This window comes from Rana temporaria, chromosome 9, assembly GCF_905171775.1.
Source record: "Rana temporaria chromosome 9, aRanTem1.1, whole genome shotgun sequence".
Lineage (NCBI taxonomy): Eukaryota > Metazoa > Chordata > Amphibia > Anura > Ranidae > Rana > Rana temporaria.
In genome coordinates, this window is record NC_053497.1 from 119,157,285 (window position 1) to 119,180,444 (window position 23,160).

At 44.1% G+C, this 23,160-nt stretch overlaps 1 protein-coding gene across 1 annotated transcript in view; it reads right to left on the reverse strand.

Moving 5' to 3' along the window:
• Positions 1–23,160, reverse strand: part of GDI1 (GDP dissociation inhibitor 1) — a 40,193-nt gene that overhangs the window by 12,486 nt on the left and 4,547 nt on the right. Inside the window, exons 2-9 of the mRNA XM_040324285.1 lie at positions 17,447–17,554; positions 11,817–11,916; positions 7,200–7,334; positions 5,166–5,364; positions 4,852–4,983; positions 4,589–4,688; positions 3,470–3,641; positions 3,234–3,378 (exon numbers count right to left, since the gene is read on the reverse strand). Coding sequence (XP_040180219.1) covers positions 3,234–3,378; positions 3,470–3,641; positions 4,589–4,688; positions 4,852–4,983; positions 5,166–5,364; positions 7,200–7,334; positions 11,817–11,916; positions 17,447–17,554 — 1,091 coding nt within the window. The remainder of the gene's footprint in view (positions 1–3,233; positions 3,379–3,469; positions 3,642–4,588; positions 4,689–4,851; positions 4,984–5,165; positions 5,365–7,199; positions 7,335–11,816; positions 11,917–17,446; positions 17,555–23,160) is intronic.

Sequence of the window (23,160 nt, forward strand, 5' to 3'; positions counted from 1 at the left end):
TGCTCTCTGCGCTTTAAACGGACCTCTGAGACTATCACAGTGCAGGTGCATTTATACGGAGACTTGATTACACACAGGTGGATTCTATTTATCATCATTAGTCATTTAAGTCAACATTGGATCATTCAGAGATCCTCACTGAACTTCTGGAGAGAGTTTGCTGCACTGAAAGTAAAGGGGCTGAATAATTTTGCACGCCCAATTTTTCAGTTTTTTATTTGTAAAAAAGTTTGAAATATCCAATAAATTTCGTTCCACTTCATGATTGTGTCCCACTTGTTGATTCTTCAAAAAAAAATTACAGTTTTATATCTTTATGTTTGAAGCCTGAAATGTGGCAAAAGGTCGCAAAGTTCAAGGGGGCCGAATACTTTCGCAAGGCACTGTATGTGTGCCCTGTAGCATATAGCTCACCGGCCACCCCTGAAGCAACAGGACATGTCGTGGACGGCCCAGCGCATAGCTAAAGGCTGGCACACGCTCGATGACCGAACATGGGGGGACTACAAGGATCGCAGATCCAGCCTGTCACCCAGTCGGCAGTTGATTCTAGATCCCAGGATCCAAAAATGCAGGAAAAATAAAATAAAAGCAACAAAATCGCAGAAAAAAACCTCCAGAGCACATGGGCCCAGAGGAGCCATGTCTTCTCCTATTGCTAGGCAGAAAAAATCTGGGGCTGCATGATGCAGAGAGTGGGATGTACCCGGGGGACCTGCCCCCTGGGAGGTGCTATACTGAGAGAAGTGTTTTTAACACTTGAAGTGCTGTTTTTTTCTGCCTAGTCTCTCCTGAAAGGAAGGATATATAACCCTAAGGTCAATGCTGCTGTGTCCGTCCATGAACGGAAGAGAAAAAGTGTGTGCATATAATGCCTCGTACACACGACCGTTTTTCCTGTCTGAAAAACTCAGATGAGAGCTTTTCGTCGGGAATCCCGACCGTGTATGTATGCTCCAGCTGACTTTTTCCCACAGAAAAACTGCATGAAAAAAAAAAGAGCAGGATCTCTTTTTTCCCGTCAGGAAAAAATCCTAGAGGGAAAACCGTTTGTCTGTATGCAATTTCAACGCGCAAAAAACGCACATGCTCAGAATCAAGTCAACGCATGCTCAGAAGCATTGAACTTAATTTTCATGGCTCGTTGTAGTCTTTTACGTCACTGTGTTTTTGACAGTCAAACTTTCACCAAACTTTTGTGTGACCGTGTGTATGCAAGGCAGGCTTGAGAGGAATTCCTTCGGGAAAACCATTGTTTTTTTTTCCCGACGGGAAAACCGCTCGTGTGTACGGGGCATAAGATCTCCTGAAAATAAATTATTCTTCAATCGACTATCGAGTGCTGGCGCCGCCATCTTGACTAAGGGAAACTGGCAGTGAAGTCTTGTGGCTTCACAGCTGGCATCCTACTGTGCATGCGTGACGCGCGCTGCGCTTTGTGAATGGGACACCGTCTTCTGGGACCTGTGGTGTGTAAAGGTACAGGGAAACCCTCTCTTAGTTTGTCTACTTCACTGGTGTTATCCAGGGTCCAGGCTTCACCTGTCATGGTGGGCATACCCCTGAAGGGGTTGTCAGAGTGCCATAGGAAAGAACCATGTCCCTGGACATGCATAGCACCCTGAGGCTAACCCACTAGTTGCACCATGTGCCAAGGTGAGCACCAAACACAGGATCCAGTGCCCAAAGCAAATATTACAGGCCAACCCTGATCTCATGGGGTCTGGGTATGGTTTCCAAGGTATACAACGAGGGTAACCGATCTGGAAACTGCTGGTGAGCCACAAGGCAATAATCAATCAGATCTCAATAGAAGTGAAGTGACAGTCAAAGAAGAAAAAGAAAGCTTGTGAAAAATAGGCAAAAATCAGAAGGGGTCTATCACCTAAGGACACAAGCAAAAAAACTGGAGTCTCGAAAAGTAGGCAGGGTTATATACTGTAAGTACAACACTTTTGTCCAGTCACCTAAAGATAGCAACATATAAACCATGGGCTCCACTGAGTTAACTACAATTTTAGCACGAGATACAGTAGGCAGAATGCTTTGCCAAAACATCTCAGTGTTTTAGCCCTGGTTCACACCAGTGCGGCTTTGAAATTGTACTACTTCAGTGTGATTTTAAAGCCGCCAATCAGTGTGGCTTGCTGACATCTGTGTGACTTAATTTACACATATGTCAAGCCTAGTTGCACATGAAATCGCACAGAAATAGTGCAGGAACCTTTTTCAAAGTCGCAGTGATTTAAAAGGTTCCATTTCCGGCAATGGGGTGTGACTTGTCATGTGATTTTGAATTGTCAAATCGAATGACAAATCACACTGGTGTGAACCAGGGCTAAGGCCAGGCTCACACTATTGCAAATTGAATGCGGAATGACCGCATCCAATTCGCAATAGCAGGAGAATGTGACCGGCTCTCTATGGGACTGGTTCACATATTTCCGATGCAGAGACGAGCCCTGTGCGTCTTTTGGTCCGTTTCAGGTCCGAATTCAGACCAAAATTTGGGCTGGAATCGGACCTGAAACGGTGAACGAGGACACACCGGACCCCTGCTGGGAGCCGCATCAGCATCCAGTGTGAACCGAGCCTAAGTGTGAACTCTAGATTCTAACAACTCATTTCACTTGACAAGATCAAACTTCAGAGACACTCCTAGGGTGAGCCAGCCTTTAATTTCTTTTGAGGAGTATAGCAGTTACTTAGAAGGGCGATAGGTCTGCGATATTACTCAACTCTTTTAGATCATGTGCTGCTTTTACTGTACAAGTCAATGGGACGCAAAAGCAGCTTGAAGGAAGGTGGTCCAGTTTAAAAGGCCAAATGCAAGTCAAAAAGAGATCAACTACAGGTCAAATGCACATCAATAAACGCTGATCTCAACAGCATCTCAAACTGATGTCAAATGCAGGCTGAATGCACCTGAAAGGAAGCTGCATTTGCCCATTAACACAAGCCCTTAGTAAGGTTTCCCTGACCACTAGTGCATGATTGTTTAGTATGGAAAAATAGCAGACACAGATTATATAGACCGAGAGGTTGTCAGTTACTGGACAGCTGAGTTTGAATACTGGTTGCTCTCTATTACAAACAAAAGGAGGTTAAAGTGTTCACTTGTTGTATTTAATGAATAGGTAATACTTATTTCTGCAAGTTTATCCATGCACATTACACAGTGACAATCACAGATTTTAGGAAAAAGTCTTGGCAGATATCATGTAGATTCTTACTTTTGGTCTATAGGCTCCAGCAGCTCTAGGGCTGGCTCAATCTCTTTCTCAGGCTCCTGTGTTTCCACCGTGGTGCTGACGATAGCAATATACTTTCCTTGTGCAGCCACATTGTGTGCGTAGGAGATCATACACACATAGATGTCTGCATTAGAACAGAAGTACAAAGTTTACTTTTCATTGATTATCTAATTCTCGTCAGTCTGTACAATTAATAACTCCACCGCTGTTCTCACCTGATTTCCTGTTGACCTGGTTCTGTGGAATGATGATTTGGCAAGAGTTGGCATCGTTGGTGTTCTTGATGGGATGACTCAAGACGCAGATGAGGCGGATTACCTTACCAGCCTTGCGTACTCGGTCAGAAATGTAGCTGGGGTCGCAAATAAGTTGCTTGCAACGTGCCACCTACATGATACAGGCATAATGTGATTAGTTATGTTCCCTTACTCTTGAAACAAATAAGCATTTCAGATCTCACCAGATACACTCTGCCCAGAAACCCCCCAGATATATGTATATATTGATTTCAAAGATATAGTAAATTAGCACTCAGTAGAAAATTAATCTGGAACAAAGAGCATGTACTTTGGCAGGGGGAATCAAAGTGGGCTGAGCTGTCGAGAACAACTTGGACAACTTCACTGCTTGTGAACTTTGAGGATGAATTTCTCTAAGTGCCTACAGCTACAGCATTCCTGCCTGTTAAAAACATGTAAATACTCGATGACCATATCCATGTCACAGATTCAGTTTAAGACACCGTTTGGGAATCCACCATACATTTAGACATTGCTTGGGACCTCACTATGCATCTAACAAGGCTCCAGAACTCACCAGGCTCAGGAAAATATTCAGGAACCCACCACACATTTAGACACTTTTCAGGAACACACCTGAAGTGCGGACACAGCTTGGGACTGCTCAAGAACAGTCAGGAATTCAATGGACATACAATATATACACTGCTCAGTAACCCAACAGATCTTAAAACACTATTCAGGAACTTGCCATATAATGCTCAGGGTATTTTATTTATCTAGACACTGATGAGTTTAAGATTTCATAATACTGCTTAAAAAAAGTTTTAAAAAACTTTCAAACACTGCTTTGAAACTCGCCAGATATTCAGTCACTGTTTGATGATACAACAGGCCTACAGTCACTGCTTAGAAATTCGCCAGATGTCTAATGTCTAGACAGAAATATTTCTGAAATGTATGCACAATTCAAAAACCCAGGGCTTGTACTGTCCATACATATTTAAGGAACTTGCAGACTTTGAAAATGCATCATTAGCCCAAACATTAAAACACCACATTTCGATATCCTCCGGTCACTGGTTTAGAACTTACCTCTCCCTCTGACTTTACTCCCACCACCTTTCCTTTCTCCATTACAATCTCATCTACACTCTTGTTTAACATGTATGTTCCACCATAGATTGCGCTCAGCCTGTGAGGATAAACAGAGTAAAAGACTTATTTGATGTCTAGGGAAATGAATGAAATGTCCAGAACAAACAATGCCCCTAACAACTGACTAGTTGCTTAGAGCAACTTAAACCCCACCAATGTTTGATCTTCCTATAAATGTATTAGACCCAATGTCACCTTACCGAGCAAACCCTTGTGGCAGTTCACCAAGTCCATACAAAGGGTACAGGTAGGGGCTCTTCCCATATCTCGCCAAAGACTCGCTGTATAGTTTGATACGATTGATAGTTTCAAGGCAAGGCTGATCCAGATATCTGAAATAGAAAAAAAAAAACTGATTAGCAGATGGAATTAATGATGACAGCACATCCGTTTTATAGGTAAGTCTGTCATATTGTGCTAGTATGTGGTGTATACTAGTACATTATGACATTAATCTGCAGGGGGACCAGTTTTTTTTTTTACAGTTTACCACCGCTTTAATAAATCCACTTACTCATCAGTTCGATAAAGGGCCAGAGCGTGTCCTGTAAAGTCAATGACGTCCTGGCCTAAGTCGAATTTCTTGTAGACGTCTCTCATGGTTGTGCTCTTGGGATCCACTCCTTCAAATGTTTTTGAGTCATTCTCATCAAAGTTGGCCACAAAAACCAAGAACTTGCGGAAACGCCGCTTCTCAAACATGCCCATGAGGTCTGCAGAAAAACAAGTTGGTGGGATGGAATTAAACCCACGTCCCTAAAACAAGTCCCAACCTCCATGTTTTACCCAATATAGTATGACATACAGTGACGAAAATAAGTATTTGAACACCCTGCTATTTTGCAAGTTCTCCCACTTGGAAATCATGGAGGGGTCTGAAATTGTTATCGTAGGTGCATGTCCACTGTGAGAGACATAATCCAAAAAAAAAATCCAGAAATCACAATGTATGATTTTTTTAACTATTTATTTGTATGATACAGCTGCAAATAAGTATTTGAACACCTGAGAAAATTAATGTTAATATTTGGTACAGTAGCCTTTGTTTGCAATTACAGAGGTCAAACGTTTCTTGTAGTTTTTCACCAGGTTTGCACACACTGGAGGAGGGATTTTGGCCCACTCCTCCACACAGATCTTCTCTAGATCAGTCAGGTTTCTGGGCTGTTGCCCGAGAAACACGGAGTTTGAGCTCCCTCCAAAGATTCTCTATTGGGTTTAGGTCTGGAGACTGGCTAGGCCACGCCAGAACCTTAATATGCTTCTTACAGAGCCACTCCTTGGTTATCCTGGCTGTGTGCTTCGGGTCATTGTCATGTTGGAAGACCCAGCCTCGACCCATCTTCAAAGCTCTAACTGAGGGAAGGAGGTTGTTGCCCAAAATCTCGCAATACATGGCCCCGGTCATCCTCTCCTTAATACAGTGCAGTCGCCCTGTCCCATGTGCAGAAAAACACCCCCAAAGCATGATGCTACCACCCCCATGCTTCACAGTAGGGATGGTGTTCTTGGGATGGTACTCATCATTCTTCTTCCTCCAAACACGGTTAGTGGAATTATGACCAAAAAGTTATATTTTGGTCTCATCTGACCACATGACTTTCTCCCATGACTCCTCTGGATCATCCAAATGGTCATTGGCAAACTTAAGACGGGCCTTGACATGTGCTGGTTTAAGCAGGGGAACCTTCCGTGCCATGCATGATTTCAAACCATGACGTCTTAGTGTATTACCAACAGTAACCTTGGAAACGGTGGTCCCAGCTCTTTTCAGGTCATTGACCAGCTCCTCCCGTGTAGTCCTGGGCTGATTTCTCAACTTTTCTTAGGATCATTAAGACCCCACGAGGTGAGATTTTGCATGGAGCCCCAGTCCGAGGGAGATTGACAGTCATGTTTAGCTTCTTCCATTTTCGAATGATTGCTCCAACAGTGGACCTTTTTTCACCAAGCTGCTTGGCAATTTCCTCGTAGCCCTTTCCAGCCTTGTGGAGGTGTACAATTTTGTCTCTAGTGTCTTTGGACAGCTCTTTGGTCTTGGCCATGTTAGTAGTTGGATTCTTACTGATTGTATGTGGTGGACAGGTGTCTTTATGCAGCTAATGACCTCAAACAGATGCATCTAATTTAGGATAATAAATGGAGTGGAGGTGGACATTTTAAAGGCAGACTAACAGGTCTTTGAGGGTCAGAATTCTAGCTGATAGACAGGTGTTCAAATACTTATTTGCAGCTGTATCATACAAATAAATAGTTAAAAAATCATAAATTGTGATTTCTGAATTTTTTTTTTTTTGATTATGTCTCTCACAGTGGACCTGCACCTACGATGACAATTTCAGACCCCTCCATGATTTCCAAGTGGGAGAACTTGCAAAATAGCAGGGTGTTCAAATACTTATTTTCCTCACTGTAAATTGTCCTTTAATATATTTTACAATCACCCCAGAAAACAAAGCTGTATGTGGCTCTCCTATATTAGAGATTTGGGGATATAATAAAAATTTCAGTAATTTTCCTGATGTTTAACAACAAGATCTTCACTTACTGGATGCCAGGGCCTCAGTCTCGGTGGATGGCACCTTGTAGATCTTCCCTCCTTTGTAGACAAAGCTCCCTTCCACCACTTTGAAGTCCAAATAACGAGTAACTTCAGTGTATAGAAGCATCTTCACCAGCTGGCCTAGAAAATTAAGTATAAAACAGGGTTATTGTTTCCTTATATTGGGAAAGCTGAATACTCATACCATGTTCTGAGAATACTGTCTCTCTTGGGTCCATAGTTCCCATATTAACCATATGCTTGTTATACTTTCAATCCTGGGTGGAAACGTAGTAGAAACTGGAGAGGAAGAGTGAGTTTTGATCAAGTGCAACTAGACAGAAACCTAGTAGAGCCCTCTGCAGTGCTGTACTTTTCCAGCCATCATATATTTTTAAAACTATGGTTTGTAGTTTTTGGGGCCATATTTTTTAATAAATTGTATTAAGGAAATAGTTAATAGATGGTTTATTTAGCATATTAATGCATTATTTACTACTCCTTTTATAAAGAAATCACAGTTTTATTAACCAGCTAAGCAGTTTTCCATGGCTTTGCTTCATAATACAGTACTAGTAAATCTGTAGTAAAACATAATGATTGTGGTCTTTAGATAAGATTAGAGGGAACTCTAAAAGCTCAATATGTTTCTCTATATAAGGAAATGCTGTACAGAATCCCCTTTTTCATTGATTGCTCCATATATTCCTCTGCTGACAATCACTGGTGACAATGCAAGATAGAGCTGGGAACTCTACACATTTACTGGTCTTGCCCAATAATCATACCCTACTTAGGCAGGTTGTCCACATCCTTATTCATCACCTTTATTGGATACTGAATCCCCTTTAATCCTAAAACTTTTAGGACTCCCCCAACGATTATTTTCTAAAACTTAGAAAAAAATACTTCTTGCTCATGTGCAACAGCAGCAAGGTGCTTAGTTGCACTCAAATATAATAGAGGGGAGCCTCCTTCCTTGGTTGAACTTCATATGAGGATCCAGGGATGGAATACACTACCACCTTAGATAACTACAATCAAGTCTGGGAACTGTGGGACCTTTTAGACACTCCTCTTTGTGGATCTGGGACATTGCCTCCCGTGTGGTACGACACATTCGTTTACCCCACTGCCAGTGACTAGTCATACTTCACTACCCTTCCAAATGCACAACACTTTAAGTGTGTTCCACCTGGGGAGGTTGCAGTAAGTTTGATCCACGTTAGTTTTTTTCTGCTCTCCTCTCTGCTTTTCCTTTACCCAATGCTTGTTTATGTGTCATAGTACTGCATGATTAAATACTGAGCACCTTTATGTCAAGCTACCTCTTGGTTACAGGTTTTTGTAGTCATGTACTTTTTGTGTAAGGAAAAATTATTTTTTTAATTATATAAAAAAAAAGATTAGAGGTTACAAGTTTGTTTGTTTCATTCCTTGACACACCAACATTCCAAAGCAAGAGAGAGAACATTATGTAGTGAATCCAATGCCAACAAACTCGAAACATGGTTGTCTCATCCCCTGCATTGGTACAGCCATGCTGTTATGCCCATTGCCACCTTGAAATAAAAAGTGGTATGAAGGAAAACCCAAGAACAAACAGATCTAGGTTCACGTTGCAGTGATTTGGCATGTCAAATCGCATGCCAAATCGGCAGTTATTGCCGGAAATGGTACTGTCCAAATCGGTGCGATGCCGACTTTGCGGCGCCGCACGTATTTCCAAAAGTAGTTTCTGTACTAATTTTGGGGACTTCGGGTGCGATTTCAATAGACATATGTGCAGAAACCCACACAGATGTCTCTGAAATTGCCCTCGAAGTCGGGACTGACATGCGGGTATGATATTGTGCGAGTTCAGCTGAACTCGCACAATTTAATTCCTGCTGTACAGTGTGAACCTGGGCCTAGAGGCTCAGTGTAGCGAGACCAGTAAAACCGGAATTTTTCGTACTAACAGTGAAATCCTTTTCTTGGAGTCCATTAAGGGACACTGGATGTCATTCATCTTTGGGTATACTGCTGCCTACTAGAGGACTGGCAAAAGAACTGTAGCCCAGCCTAGAATAAGCCCTCCCACTACCAGCATCCCTCAGTTTAAGGCTCCATGCACACTGAAGCTGATAAACTGCAGTTTATTGGCTTTTTAGCTTTTTTTTTTAACCACTTGACCACCAGGCACGTAAACCCACTTAATAACCAGACCAATTTTCAGCTTTCGGTGCTCTCACAATTTGAATGACAATTACTTAGTCATACAACACTGTACCCATATGAAATTTTTGTCTTTTTTTTCACACAAATAGAGCTTTCTTTTGGTGGTATTCAATCACCGTTGGGTTTTTTATTTTTTGCGCTATAAGAGAAAAAAGACTGAAAATTCTGTAAAAAAAAATGAATTTGTCTTTGTTTCTGTTATAAAATTTAGCACATTTTTTATTTTTTCTTCATTCTTTTGCATAATGTGAAAGATGAAGTTACGCCGAGTAAATAGATACCCAACATGTCACCCTTCAAAATTGCACACGCTCGTGGAATGGCGCCACACTTCGCTACTTAAAAATCCCCATAGGCGACGTTGCATAGTAGTGTGATGTATTGCAGAGTAGTGTGGGGTATTGCAGAGTAGTGTGGGGTATTGCAGAGTAGTGTGGGGTATTGCACAGGGTATTGTGTATTGCACAGTATGGGTAGGGATAGCTGAGCATGTAGGGATGGATGGATGGCTGGATCTGTGACTGCATTTGTCACAGATCCAGCCCACAGCACTCGTGCTGCATCCGCTCTCTCCCCTCTCTCACACTGTACCGTTCAGTACATAGAGGGGAGGGAGGAACCAGCGTCATCGCATGGCGGCGGTTTGTTTACAAGTGATCGCTCCGTCATTGGACGGAGCGATCACGTGGTAAACCGCCGCTATCACCCGGCGGTCACGGACATTCCCGTGTGCCCGCCCCAGGGGGCGCGCGGGAGCGCGATTCTGGGAGGACGTCCATGGACGTCTTCCCAGAGTTAAGGAACCGCCTTGTAGACGTCTTTCGTCTATAGAGCGGTGACTAAGTGGTTAAAGCCCATAAACTGAACTCTATGTTAGCATATGTGCCCATGCACACCTGGGCGTTTTTTAGTGTTAATGAGCTTTGGAGTTTATTGGCTTTTTTCTGAACGCCCGAAATTTGCGTTCAAAGTGCCGTTTTTTATCTATTAAAAAAAAAAAAGCTACACTGAAAAACGCTGATTAAAGCTATTGCAAAAACGCTAAAAAAAAACTCTGAAAGGCTCCCTGCAAAGCTACTGGCGTTTTTTTGATAAAGTAGTTCCTTTATTGCCCACAGAAACCAATCAGAATCATTCTCACTGCGTCAAAAAGGAGGGTGGAGGGATTGTTGGACATTTTACTAAATTACCCTTTGCTAACATTTGGGTACTTCTGAGAAGTGGAGTACAGTGAAGTACAACTGAGGAGTATACGTGGATGTATGGCGGATTAGGTGGCAGACAAACAGGAAGATTAGCACCCAGAAAATACACAGTTTGCATCACAATTCTTAGAAGCTCCGGCTAAACTGACATACAGCTGCAATCCAGGCGCTTCCTCTTCTGTGGCTCGGATTCAACATTGTGTTCAGATTTTGCTTCCTGTTTTACAACAACACGCAGTCATCGTTTTTGTGTTTGGATTACTCAACTTTTTCACAATTGTGGTTAACTGAAAAGCAGATAAAAAGGCCATGTTTTTTTAACAGCTCCAGATTCCAATAAGGCCAGGTTTACACTAGCTGCGGCCACGGCTCGCAGCAGGGGTCCGTTGTTTCCCTGTTCTCCATTTCAGGGGCAAATCAGATCTGAATTTTTGCCTGAAACTGAGCCAAAGACGCACAGGACCCTTTTCCTATGCGGACCGCGGCCGCCCTGGAGCTGTGTGCACCGGCTCCATTGAGAGAATCTCCTGTTATGCGAATTGGGTACGGGGGAAACCACATCCAATTCGCATAAGTGTGAGCCCAGCCTTAGAAGGAGGGGAATTTACTAAAACTGGAGACTTCCATTATATTCTGCAGGGTTGGTGCACTTTCAGAAAGCTCACCAAACTCGCAGGTAAAAACAGAAGTCTTTGGCTCTGTGCAGGTAACCCACAGGTGCACTGCTCTGCATCTGCGGATTAGTTCGAAAGAAGCCCCGTAACCACTGCAGAACAGATATGCCCATATATACACTGATTTTAGTAATAAACTGACCTTTAATAACAGTATTCTATTCCATCCCATAGCAGGAGGTCGCGGGCCACTGGTTGGGCACCCCTGATTTAGAATGTGCTGCCAGCGCACAAAATTGGGTAAAAACAGGACCTGATTTTTACTTTTAATTGTGGTGTGGGCCCATCGGCACCTACTGTAATATGCACTGGGGGGCCATTCTTCATGAAGACTGCAAACGGTGCCTCTTATTACCGCAATGCACAAAATACCCATGTTACTGTGATGCAATGGTATGGAGGGGGGCCTTGAATTCTGAGTCAAATTTGAACACTGCACCTGTCGTGTGCAAACGCTCCATTTAAGCCTTTTAGTAGATCTCCCTCCTACAATGCATCTGGGATGTGATACAATATATACTCACCATTAGCCATGAGAAACTTGGGGATCAGGTCCACGTTCCAGTCACGTCCTCTTCCCATGCTCTCAGAGGGTGCATCGGGGATCTCAAACCTTTTATAAAGCTGTAGGTAAAAAAGAAGATTATACACAATATTCAAGATATGGTACCTGATCATGCCGGGACTAGTAGTTTATGTACAGCTTGCCCAAGAATATGATACCCATTACATGGCTATAAAGTGTGTCTAAAGCCAATTTTTTCAGTCCAGAATTATAAAATTTTCAGTCCAGAATTATATAAAACCTAGCAGTTGTTTTTGCTCCCTTAAACTGCTAGTAAAGGCTAAAGGTTCCATAATCTATCCACATACCCCCCAAAAATCTGCCGCTGCATCTGTTGGTGAAGTAATTAATTTGTTTAGACCACCTTGGTCCAAACAGACTATTTAAAGTTCACTAAAACCTAGAGATCTGCCTTAATTGTATCTCGGGCTACAACTGTTTTGCTTTAAGTTTAAGGATGATAAGGGACAAAATCTGTGACAGGTAAGGTTTTTATTGTTTTTTTAAATCCAGTTGAAGAGCTTTCCTCTCGCTTCCTGTCCTACTGATCCCACAGGAAGGGAATCAGAATTACCACAATGGGGACCATGACAGATTTTCTAACCCATCTCCAAAACTGATAACAGCCCCACTTCTTTTCAAATGACTACAACAGCGAGGCCCACCTGTAAATAGTCAGAATTTTCTCTGCACCCACTGTTTGTTTCTACCAGTTTCACCTAGTATACTTCCGTTTTGTCCTAATGGGACAACATTTGTTATTTTCTGAACACCCAGTTATTTCTCTATGTGGTATCTAGGAACTACCCACAGGCCTTCCGCCCTAATTAGGTGCCTGGACTAAGAGACTGTTAGAAATATGGTGCATATAACAACCAGAAAGACTGTAGATTTGGATTGGCACTATTGTTTGAGAAGCCCATTAAAGCAACACTAGCAGGCTTGAAATTTGGGTTTGTGGAAAGATCACAAAGGTTGTAGCCAAAGTCATTGCAAACCATGGGGCAGATTCACAGAGCAAGTACGCCGGCGTACTTTCAAATTTCCCGCGTCGTATCTTTCGTTTGAATCCTCAAACCAATATACAACGGTATCTGGGTAAGATCCGACAGGCGTAAGGCTTCGTACGCCTTCGGATCGCAGATGCAATACTTCGGCATCCGCTGGGTGGAGTTTGCGTCGTTTTCCGCGTCGGGTATGCAAATGAGCTTTTTCCGACGATCCACGAATGTACGCGCGGTCGTCGCATTCTCTTACGTCGTCTCTAGAAAAATTTTTTTTTGCGTAAGTCGTCCGTGAATAGGGATGGACGTAAGTCACGTCTAAGTTAAAAAAATGACGTCGTTGCGACGTCATTTAGCGCAATGCACGGCGGGAAATTTAGGAACGACGCATGCGCATTTCATTCGGCGCAGGGACGCGCTTCATTTAAATGAAACCCGCCCCCAACCCAACGTCGCAATTTGAAAATTTTACGTAGTTTGCGTAAGTCCTCCGTGAATGGGGCTGGACGCCATTTACATTCACGTCGAAACCAATGACGTCCTTGCGACGTCATTTACCGCAATGCACGTCGGGAAATTTTAGGGACGGCGCATGCGCGCGCCTAATTTAAATGATCCATGCCCCCTACCCGGATCATTTGAATTAGGCGGGCTTGCACCGGGGGGATTTACGATACGCTGCCCCAACTTTACAGGCAAGTGCTTTCTGAATCAAGCACTTGGCCGTAAAACTTGTGGCGGGTTTACGTAAATGCGATACGTTACGCCGACGCAGATATACCTGAATCTGGCCCTGTATCTAGTAAATCATCTTGGATACCTGTATGTATAATCTATCCAGTAAATTGTTTCACCAAATATTTGTAATTTTGTTCATTCTGGCTTGTGGTTCATACATTCGGCTTATACACAGACAGAACACCGCTAACTACATGCAGCACATTAAAAATAACATTTGTATTATTAACATGGAATTATATATATATATATATATATATATATATATATATATATATATATATATATATATATATATATATATATATATATATATACCTAGGACGTACCCTCCTTAATGCCCTGTACACACGATCGGTTCATCCGATGAAAACGGTCTGATGGATTTTTCATCAGATATCCGATGAAGCTGACTTTCATCAGTCTTACCTACACACCATCAGTTAAAAAAACGTTTGTGTCAGAACGCGGTGACGTAAAACACAACGACGTGCTGAGAAAAATGAAGTTCAATGCTTCCGAGCATGCGTCGACTTGATTCTGAGCATGCGTGGATTTTTAACCGATGGACGTTCCCACAGACGATCATTTTTTTCTATCGGTTTTTTAACCATTAGATAATTTTAAAACAAGTTCCTAGTTTTTTCACTGATGGATAAAAAACTGATGGGGCCCCAACACGATGACTTCGTCTGATGAAAACGGTCCATCAGACTGTTTTCATCAGACGAACCGATCGTGTGTACGTGGCATTAAGTGTATATATAGCAAAAACGTTTTTTCATTGTCTGTTGCCTGTGTCCCATTACAGAGATTTCCCTTCACTTCCCGTCTTGGAGACGCAGTAAAAAGTGAGAAGGAATCGCTACTAACACAGGGGAACCCCCGACAGTTGTCCCCATTGGAAGATTTGCTCTCATATCCTGTTCTGGTCACAACTCTAAATAAGACCTCTTTCACACTAGGCGGATCCGTCTCAGCAGAGTCCGCCAGCTCCCGCCGGCTCAGTGGGATATCTCTCTGCTGATCTCCGCTGAGCAGGCGGATGACAAGTCCCTCTCTGCTCACTGAGCTGGGAGGGGCTTGTGCAGCACCGCTGTCTCCTATGGAGAGATCTGATAAAAACGGACAGCATGTCCGTTTTCATCAGATCTCACCCGATCCGATATGGACGGATGGGGACGTATCGCCATACATCTGATTTTGGCGGACCAGATCGGGTCGGATGTCAGCGGACATGTCTCTGCTGACATCCGTTGCTCCATAGGATTGCATGAAGGGGCCGTTTAGGTCCGCCGACAAAACTGACAGGCGGACCTGAACGGTCCGACCGTGTGAAAGGGGCCTAAAATGTTGGATTTCCCATGACTTTCTGTCTTGATGTAACAATATTCACCAAAACAAATAGAAAAGATAAATCTACTCAGCTCAGGCACACAATGTAAAGGACATGAACACAGGGAGTTATTAACTACTTGCCGACCAGCCGCCGCAGTTATACGACGGCAGGTCGGCTCCCCTGTGCGAGAGCCCGTAGCTATACGTCGGGCTCTCGAAGCGGCCACTAGGGGAGAAATGCCTGACTGTCTGTTCATACAATGTATGAACAGAAGATCAGTCATTTCCCCATGTCAGTCCACCCCCCCTACAGTTAGAACACACCCAGGGAACATACTTAACCTCTTCCCCGCCCCCTAGTGTTAACCCCTATCCTGCCAGTGGCGTTTTTATAGTAATCCAATGCATTTTTATAGCACTGATCGCTATAAAAATGCCAATGGTCCCAAAAATGTGTCAAAAGTGTCCGCCATAATGTCGCAGTACCGGAAAAAAAAAATCGCTGATCGCCGCCATTACTGGTAAAAAAAAAAATATTAATAAAAATGCCATAAAACTACCCCCTACTTTGTAAACGCAATAACTTTTGCGCAAACCAATCAATAAACGTTTATTGCGATTTTTTTTTTACGAAAAATAGGTAGAAGAATACGTATCGGCCTAAACTGAGGAAATAATTTTTTTTATATATTTTTGGGGGATATTTATTATAGCAAAAAGTAAAAAATATTATTTTTTTTCAAAATTCTTGCTCTATTTTTGTTTATAGCGCAAAAAATAAAAAACGCAGAGGTGATCAAATACCACCAAAAGAAAGCTCTATTTGTGGGAAAAAAAGGACGCCAATTTTGTTTGGGAGCAACGTTGCACGACCGCGCAATTGTCAGTTAAAGCGACGCAGTGGCGAATCGCAAAAAGGGCTCTGGTCTTTGACTAGCAGTATGGCCCGGGGGTTAAGTGGTTAATACAGCATTAAATGTATTTTTTTTCTAAATGCAAAAAGTGTAAGTACTTGAATTAGCCTCTTGTGGTCTCTGTACAGCAGAGCTCAAACTGAGGCAGAGAGAAATAGCACAAGAAGCCAATGAGGTGTACTATAGTACACAAAGCATCCTGATAGGAGGAAAGAACATAATGACTGAGAGAAGAGCTCATCATTCTGCTGCTTCTCCATTGACTGTCTAGCAGGTGGAGGGGTGAAGTAAGGCCGGGTTCACATATGTGTGGCAGCAGTTCCCAGCATGGGGTCCAGTGTGTTCCTGTTCACCAGTTCGGCTGCAAATCAGGTCCGAATTTTTGCCTGGATTCGCACCTGAACTGGACCCAAAGAGGCATGCAGACTGCAGCTACCCTGGTCCTGTGTAAACCGACTCTATTGCAAGCCAGGCACACTTGCATATCATGTGAATTGAATGCAGTGAAACCCACATCCAATTTGCACATATGTAAACCTAGCCTGAAGACGAAGTTGCAGCAAAGAATGATCAGGTCTCCTCCCCTGCCGGACAGGACTGTGCTGTGCAAATCTAAGGACCAGATGGACTGAAATACAAACAATTTGTCAGGTAACACTGCTCCCTTATTTCTATTTCATCTGTGTTTAGCTGTGTGCCTGGAGTTCAGCTCAAAGTGAAACATTCTTAGCTAATTGCTTAATAGCAGTCAATATAAGTCCACCTACACAGAACAAATTAACCTGTGTGAAGTGATCCTGTTGGCCCTGGGGGGGTTGGAGTCCCATACATTCAGTATGCTAATTCCAACTTGTAGGCCGACCTAGTACTCTAGCAGCTCTAGCACAATTCAATGCAAAATAATAACCTATACACAGGCTTATGCAATGCATTGAAGGACGCAAGGGGTGTGGCCTGAAATTTGCATACAGAAAACAACTCAGGGACATCCTTAAAGCGGGATTCCACCCGCGATTTATTATTATTTTTTTAAAGTCAGCAGCAACTAACACTGTAGCTGCTGACTTTTAATAATGACACTTACCTGTCCTAGTCGCCCGCGATGTCGGTCCCCCGATGGCGATCGCTCTGTCCTGGCATCTCCATTCTTACTAAAGGAAGCAGGCAGTGAAGCCTTATGGCTTCACTGCCCGTTTCCTACTGCACATGCACGACTCGCGCGGTGCTTTGTGAATGGGCGGCTGTCTCCTGGGATACACATTGTTCCCAGAAGGCAGCGCGGCTCATTCACCAGAAGACACAGCGACGGAGGACGAGCCAGAAGATCCACCGCGGTGGAAGAAGAGGCAGCAGACCTACCTCCGCAGCCCTTTCAGGTGAGTATAAAAAAAAAAATTCAATTTTATTTTTTTAAGATTCTTTAGGGGGGGAAAAAAAAAAACGGGTGGAACTCCACTTTAAAGAAGAAAAAAAAAAAGACCAATTACAGCTAGTTTGAATTTTTTGCTCTACAGTGGCTCACTTTAGGTTAGTGACATGTGCTCTTTAAATGCATACAATTACAAATAAAAATGAACGCTGGGCAGGATACGTACCTCCTCCAGAGGGGTGATGGAAGAGCTCTCTCCGCCATAGTAGGGGTTCCTGTCCATGTGCAGGACCTTCTTTCCATTGACAGACATAATACCAGACAGGATACATTCCTGAAAAGCACACAATCCATGTCAGACGGCAAAAAACAACTCATCAGTTCCAATACAAGTATCACACATGTTAGGAAAGGTCTTATCTACCATCAAGTATTTTCAGTGAGTACACATTATGGATTGTACAATTTTGTTACATTTTACATTTGTACATGAAAGTGTTACTAAACCCAGAACTTCGCTCCCTTTTGGTCTGTTGATAATGCCATTGAAAGTCTTTTGTTATATCTGTTTGATAAGTAAAAAAAACTGCTGATCTTGTCAAAAATTCAGAGCTATCCTGGGTCCTGTGCACACTTCCTGTGTTATCTCCCGATTAGCCCTCCTAGTTCTTGGACTACAAATTGATTAGTGCTTATATTGTGAACATGAGAAAAGGGGTGTGATTCAGCAAACAAAAACGTGGTCAAGGCTGACACCACTGCGTTTAAAAAAATGCTGTGTCATCAGCCCACAACAGGACTTAACGTGGTTCTAAAGTCAGGAAATGTGTTATCTTAAAGTGGTTGTAAACCCTGTTACACCACTAGTACCTACAGGTAAGCCTATAATAAGGCTCATCTTTAGGTACTGTCAATAACTCTTAAACTTGCACAGTTTACAAGATAGTCAGAGTGCATGCAGCCGATCGCATCATCAGGGCATGCGCTCTGAAGGTCTGACTAACAGTGCCGGACCATCAGAGCCCCTGCCGAAAACGGTGGCTCCCGCGCGCATCCGTGGGAGTGATGTCATTGTGGCTCTGGCCACTCACAGTGCCCATTGCTGGAGCCTGTGAACCCGGAAGGGGGGGGGGGATGTCAGCTCTCTCAGGGCTTCATTCTAAGGTAAGTATTTCATATTGTGCTCATTTTTTTTTTATATTATATTATATTATATATATATTTTTTTTTCCAACACCCTAGAGAATAAAATGGCGGTCATTGCAATACTTTTTGTCACACCATATTTGCGCAGCGGTCTTACAAGCGCACTTTTTTCGGAAAAAAAAACACTTTTTTTAATAAAAAAATGAAGACAACAGTAAAGTTAGCCCAATTCTTTTATATATTGTGAAAGATAATGTTACGCCGAGTAAAATGATACCCAACATGTCACGCTTCAAAATTGCGCCCGCTCGTGGAATGGCTTCAAACTTTTACCCTTAAAAATCTCCATAGGTGACGTTTAAAAAATTCTATAGGTTGCATCTTTTGAGCTAAAGATGAGGTCTAGGGCTAGAATTACTGCTCTCGCTCTAACGATCGCGGTGATACATCACTTGTGTGGTTTGTATGCGTTTGCTTCTGCGCACAAGCTCGTCGGGACGGGGCGCTTTAAAAAAAAATGTTTTTGTTTTCTTATTTATTTTTATGTATTTTATTAATTTTTACACTAAAAAAAAATAAAAAAATGGATCACTTTTATTCCTATTACAAGGAATGTAAACATCCCTTGTAATAGAAAAAAGCATGACAGGTCCTCTTAAATACGAGATCTGGGGTCAAAAAGACATCAGATCTCATATTTAGACTGAAATGCCAAAAAAAAAATTGTCATTTGAAAAATTGACAACAAGAAAATATTGCTTTAAGACGCATGGGCGGAAGTGAGGTTTTGACGTCGCTTCTGCCCTGCTATGCTATGGGGACGGGTGGGGGCCATCTTGCCCTCACTCGTATCCCAGCCCAGCACGGCACAGGACCCGAACGCCTCCGCCGCTGCCGACGGCTCCGGTACGTGGCGGAGGGCAAGAGAGAGCGGCGGGAGGGGGGCCCTCTCCCGCTGCCGATAACGGTGATCTTGCGGCAAATCCGTTATCGTTACAGGCTAGGTTCACACTGCTGCGAATTCAAAATCGGGGTAAAAACGCGATTTTACCGCGATTTCGCCGCTGCGGTTTTGCCGCGATTTAAGAGACATCTGTGCAGGGTTCAATGTAAATCGCGGCCCGAAATCGCAAAAAGTAGTACAGGAACTACTTTTTGAAATCGGTGCAGTGCCGCAGATGCGGCGTCGCACCGATTAGGACAGTGCCATTGCCGACAATTGCCGGCAAATGCCGCCGATTTGAGATGCGATTTGACATGTAAAAATCGCATCTCAAATCGTACCAGTGTGAACCTGGGCTAAAGGACCGCTCACTGAAAAGATGGATATCTCGGTTGTGGCAGCAGCTGCTGCCGTTACCGAGATATCCATTTTTAAAAAAATGATGTATATATATATATATATATACAGTGAGGGGTCCTTAAGTGGTTAAGCTGGCCATACAAAGAGTACATTTCGGTTGGTTCCTCATGAACCAGCCCAAATTCATTGAGTAGGTAGGTGGCCCTGCTGGCCTTGACTGCTGGCCTTGACTTGACTGATGCAGGTGCTGTTTAGGGAATCTGACAGCTGCAGGGCTGGCTGTCAGTAAAAAAGATAAAATAGTTGCAGCGGGAGGTTTGTCCATCCGCACCGTGTAGATGGGATGGGGGAATCAGATCAGGCTGAAAGGAAACAAAGTCTATGGTCAGCTTTAGGCGCTGGACACATTTCTGGCAGATCAACAGGTAGGTTTCTGTACCTGCAGAGTCTCCAAACATCCTTTTACTGGCCACAGCTCCACTTTATTTAGATTAGAGCAGGGGTCCCCAAATGTTTGAAACAAAGGGCCAGTTTACTGTCCTTGAGGCTTTAGGGGGCCGAACTGCGGCCAGTGGGATTAGAAAGTGCCCCATCATTGGTTTTAGTGGAAGGAATGGTGACCTATTGTTGGTATTCATGGTAGGAATGGTGCCTCATCATTGGTGTCTGTGGGAGAAATTGTGCCCCATCATTGGTGTCTGTAGGAGGAATAGTGCCCCATCATTGGTGTCTGTAGAAGGAATAGTGCCCCATCATTGGTGTCTGTAGAAGGAATAGTGCCCCATCATTGGTGTCTGTAGGAGGAATAGTGCCCCACAACTAGTGTCAGTGAGAGGAATAGTGCCCCATCATTGGTGTCTGTAGAAGGAATAGTGCCCCATCATTGGTGTCTGTTGAAGGAATAGTGCCCCACAACTAGTGTCAGTGAGAGGAATAGTGCCCCATCATTGGTGTCAGTGAGAGGAATAGTGCCCCATCATTGGTGTCCATGGGAGGAATGGTGCACCAACTATGGTGTCTGTGGGAGGAATGGTGCCCAATCATTGGTGTCTGTGGGAGGAATAATGCCCCATCATTGGTGTCAGTGGAAGGAATGGTGCCCCATCACTGGTGTCTGTAGGGGGAATGGTGCCCCATCACTGGTGTCTGTAGGGGGAATGGTGCCCCATCACTGGTGTCTGTAGGGGGAATGGTGCCCCATCACTGGTGTCTGTAGGGGGAATGGTGCCCCAAGCATTGCTGTCTGTGGGAGGAATGGTGCCCCATCACTGGTGTCAGTGGACTGCACAGTGCCCCAAGGGCCAGATAAAGGCAAGTAAAGGGCCACAACCATCCCGCAGGCTGAAGATTAGAGCAATCAGAAAAATGGTTACTGCTCTACATAGAGACATCCTGTTACTGTGTGACCCCAACATTCTCTACAGAGACATCCTGTTACAGCGTGATGCTGATACACATGACTGGGATATCTTGTTATCGTGTGACCCCCAACGTTATCGACAGGGACACCCTGTTACTGTGTGACCCCTGACACTGTCTACAGAGACATCCAGTTACAATGTGACCTCAACACAATTAACAGACACCCTGTTACTGTGTGACCCCGACAATATCGATGGAGACGTCCTGTTACTGTGTGACCCCGACACTATCGATGGAGACGTCCTGTTACTGTGTGACCCCGACACTATCGATGGAGACGTCCTGTTACTGTGTGACCCCGACACTCTCTACAGAGACATCCTGTTACTATGTGACCCCGACACTCTCTACAGAGACATCCTGTTACTGTGTGACCCCGACACTATCGATTGAGTCATCCTGTTACTGTGTGACCCCGACACTATCGATGGAGACGTCCTGTTACTGTGTGACCCCGACACTCTCTACAGAGACATCCTGTTACTATGTGACCCCGACACTCTCTACAGAGACATCCTGTTACTGTGTGACCCCGACACTATCGATTGAGTCATCCTGTTACTGTGTGACCCCGACACTCTCTACAGAGACATCCTGTTACTATGTGACCCCTGACACTTTCTACAGAGACATCCAGTTACAATGTGACCTCAACACAATCGATGGAGACATCCTGTTACTGTGTGACCCCGACACTATCGATGGAGACGTCCTGTTACTGTGTGACCCCGACACTATCGATGGAGACGTCCTGTTACTGTGTGACCCCGACACTATCGATGGAGACGTCCTGTTACTGTGTGACCCCGACACTATCGATGGAGACGTCCTGTTACTGTGTGACCCCAACACTATCGATGGAGACATCCTGTTACTGTGTGACCCCGACACTATCGATGGAGACGTCCTGTTACTGTGTGACCCCGACACTATCGATGGAGACGTCCTGTTACTGTGTGACCCCAACACTATCGATGGAGACATCCTGTTACTGTGTGACCCCGACACTATCGATGGAGACGTCCTGTTACTGTGTGACCCCGACACTCTCTACAGAGACATCCTGTTACTGTGTGACCCCGACACTATCGATGGAGACATCCTGTTACTGTGTGACCCCGACAATATCGATGGAGACGTCCTGTTACTGTGTGACCCCGACACTCTCTACAGAGACATCCTGTTACTGTGTGACCCCAACACTCTCTACAGAGACATCCTGTTACTGTGTGACCCCAACACTCTCTACAGAGACATCCTGTTACTGTGTGACCCCGACACTCTCTACAGAGACATCCTGTTACTGTGTGACCCCGACACTCTCTACAGAGACATCCTGTTACTGTGTGACCCCAACACTCTCTACAGAGACATCCTGTTACTGTGTGACCCCGACACTATCGATTGAGTCATCCTGTTACTGTGTGACCCCGACACTATCGATTGAGTCATCCTGTTACTGTGTGACCCCGACACTCTCTACAGAGACATCCTGTTACTGTGTGACCCCGACACTCTCTACAGAGACATCCTGTTACTGTGTGACTCTGACACTATCGATGGAGACGTCCTGTTACTGTGTGACCCCGACACTATCGATGGAGACGTCCTGTTACTGTGTGTCCCCGACATTCTCTACAGAGATATCCTGTTACTGTGTGTCCCCGACATTCTCTACAGAGATATCCTGTTACTGTGTGACCCCAAAATTCTCTACAGAGACATCCTGTTACTGTGTGACCCCGACACTCTCTACAGAGACATCCTGTTACTGTGTGACCCCAACACTCTCTACAGAGACATCCTGTTACTGTGTGACCCCGACACTATCGATTGAGTCATCCTGTTACTGTGTGACCCCGACACTATCGATTGAGTCATCCTGTTACTGTGTGACCCCGACACTCTCTACAGAGACATCCTGTTACTGTGTGACCCCGACACTCTCTACAGAGACATCCTGTTACTGTGTGACTCTGACACTATCGATGGAGACGTCCTGTTACTGTGTGACCCCGACACTATCGATGGAGACGTCCTGTTACTGTGTGTCCCCGACATTCTCTACA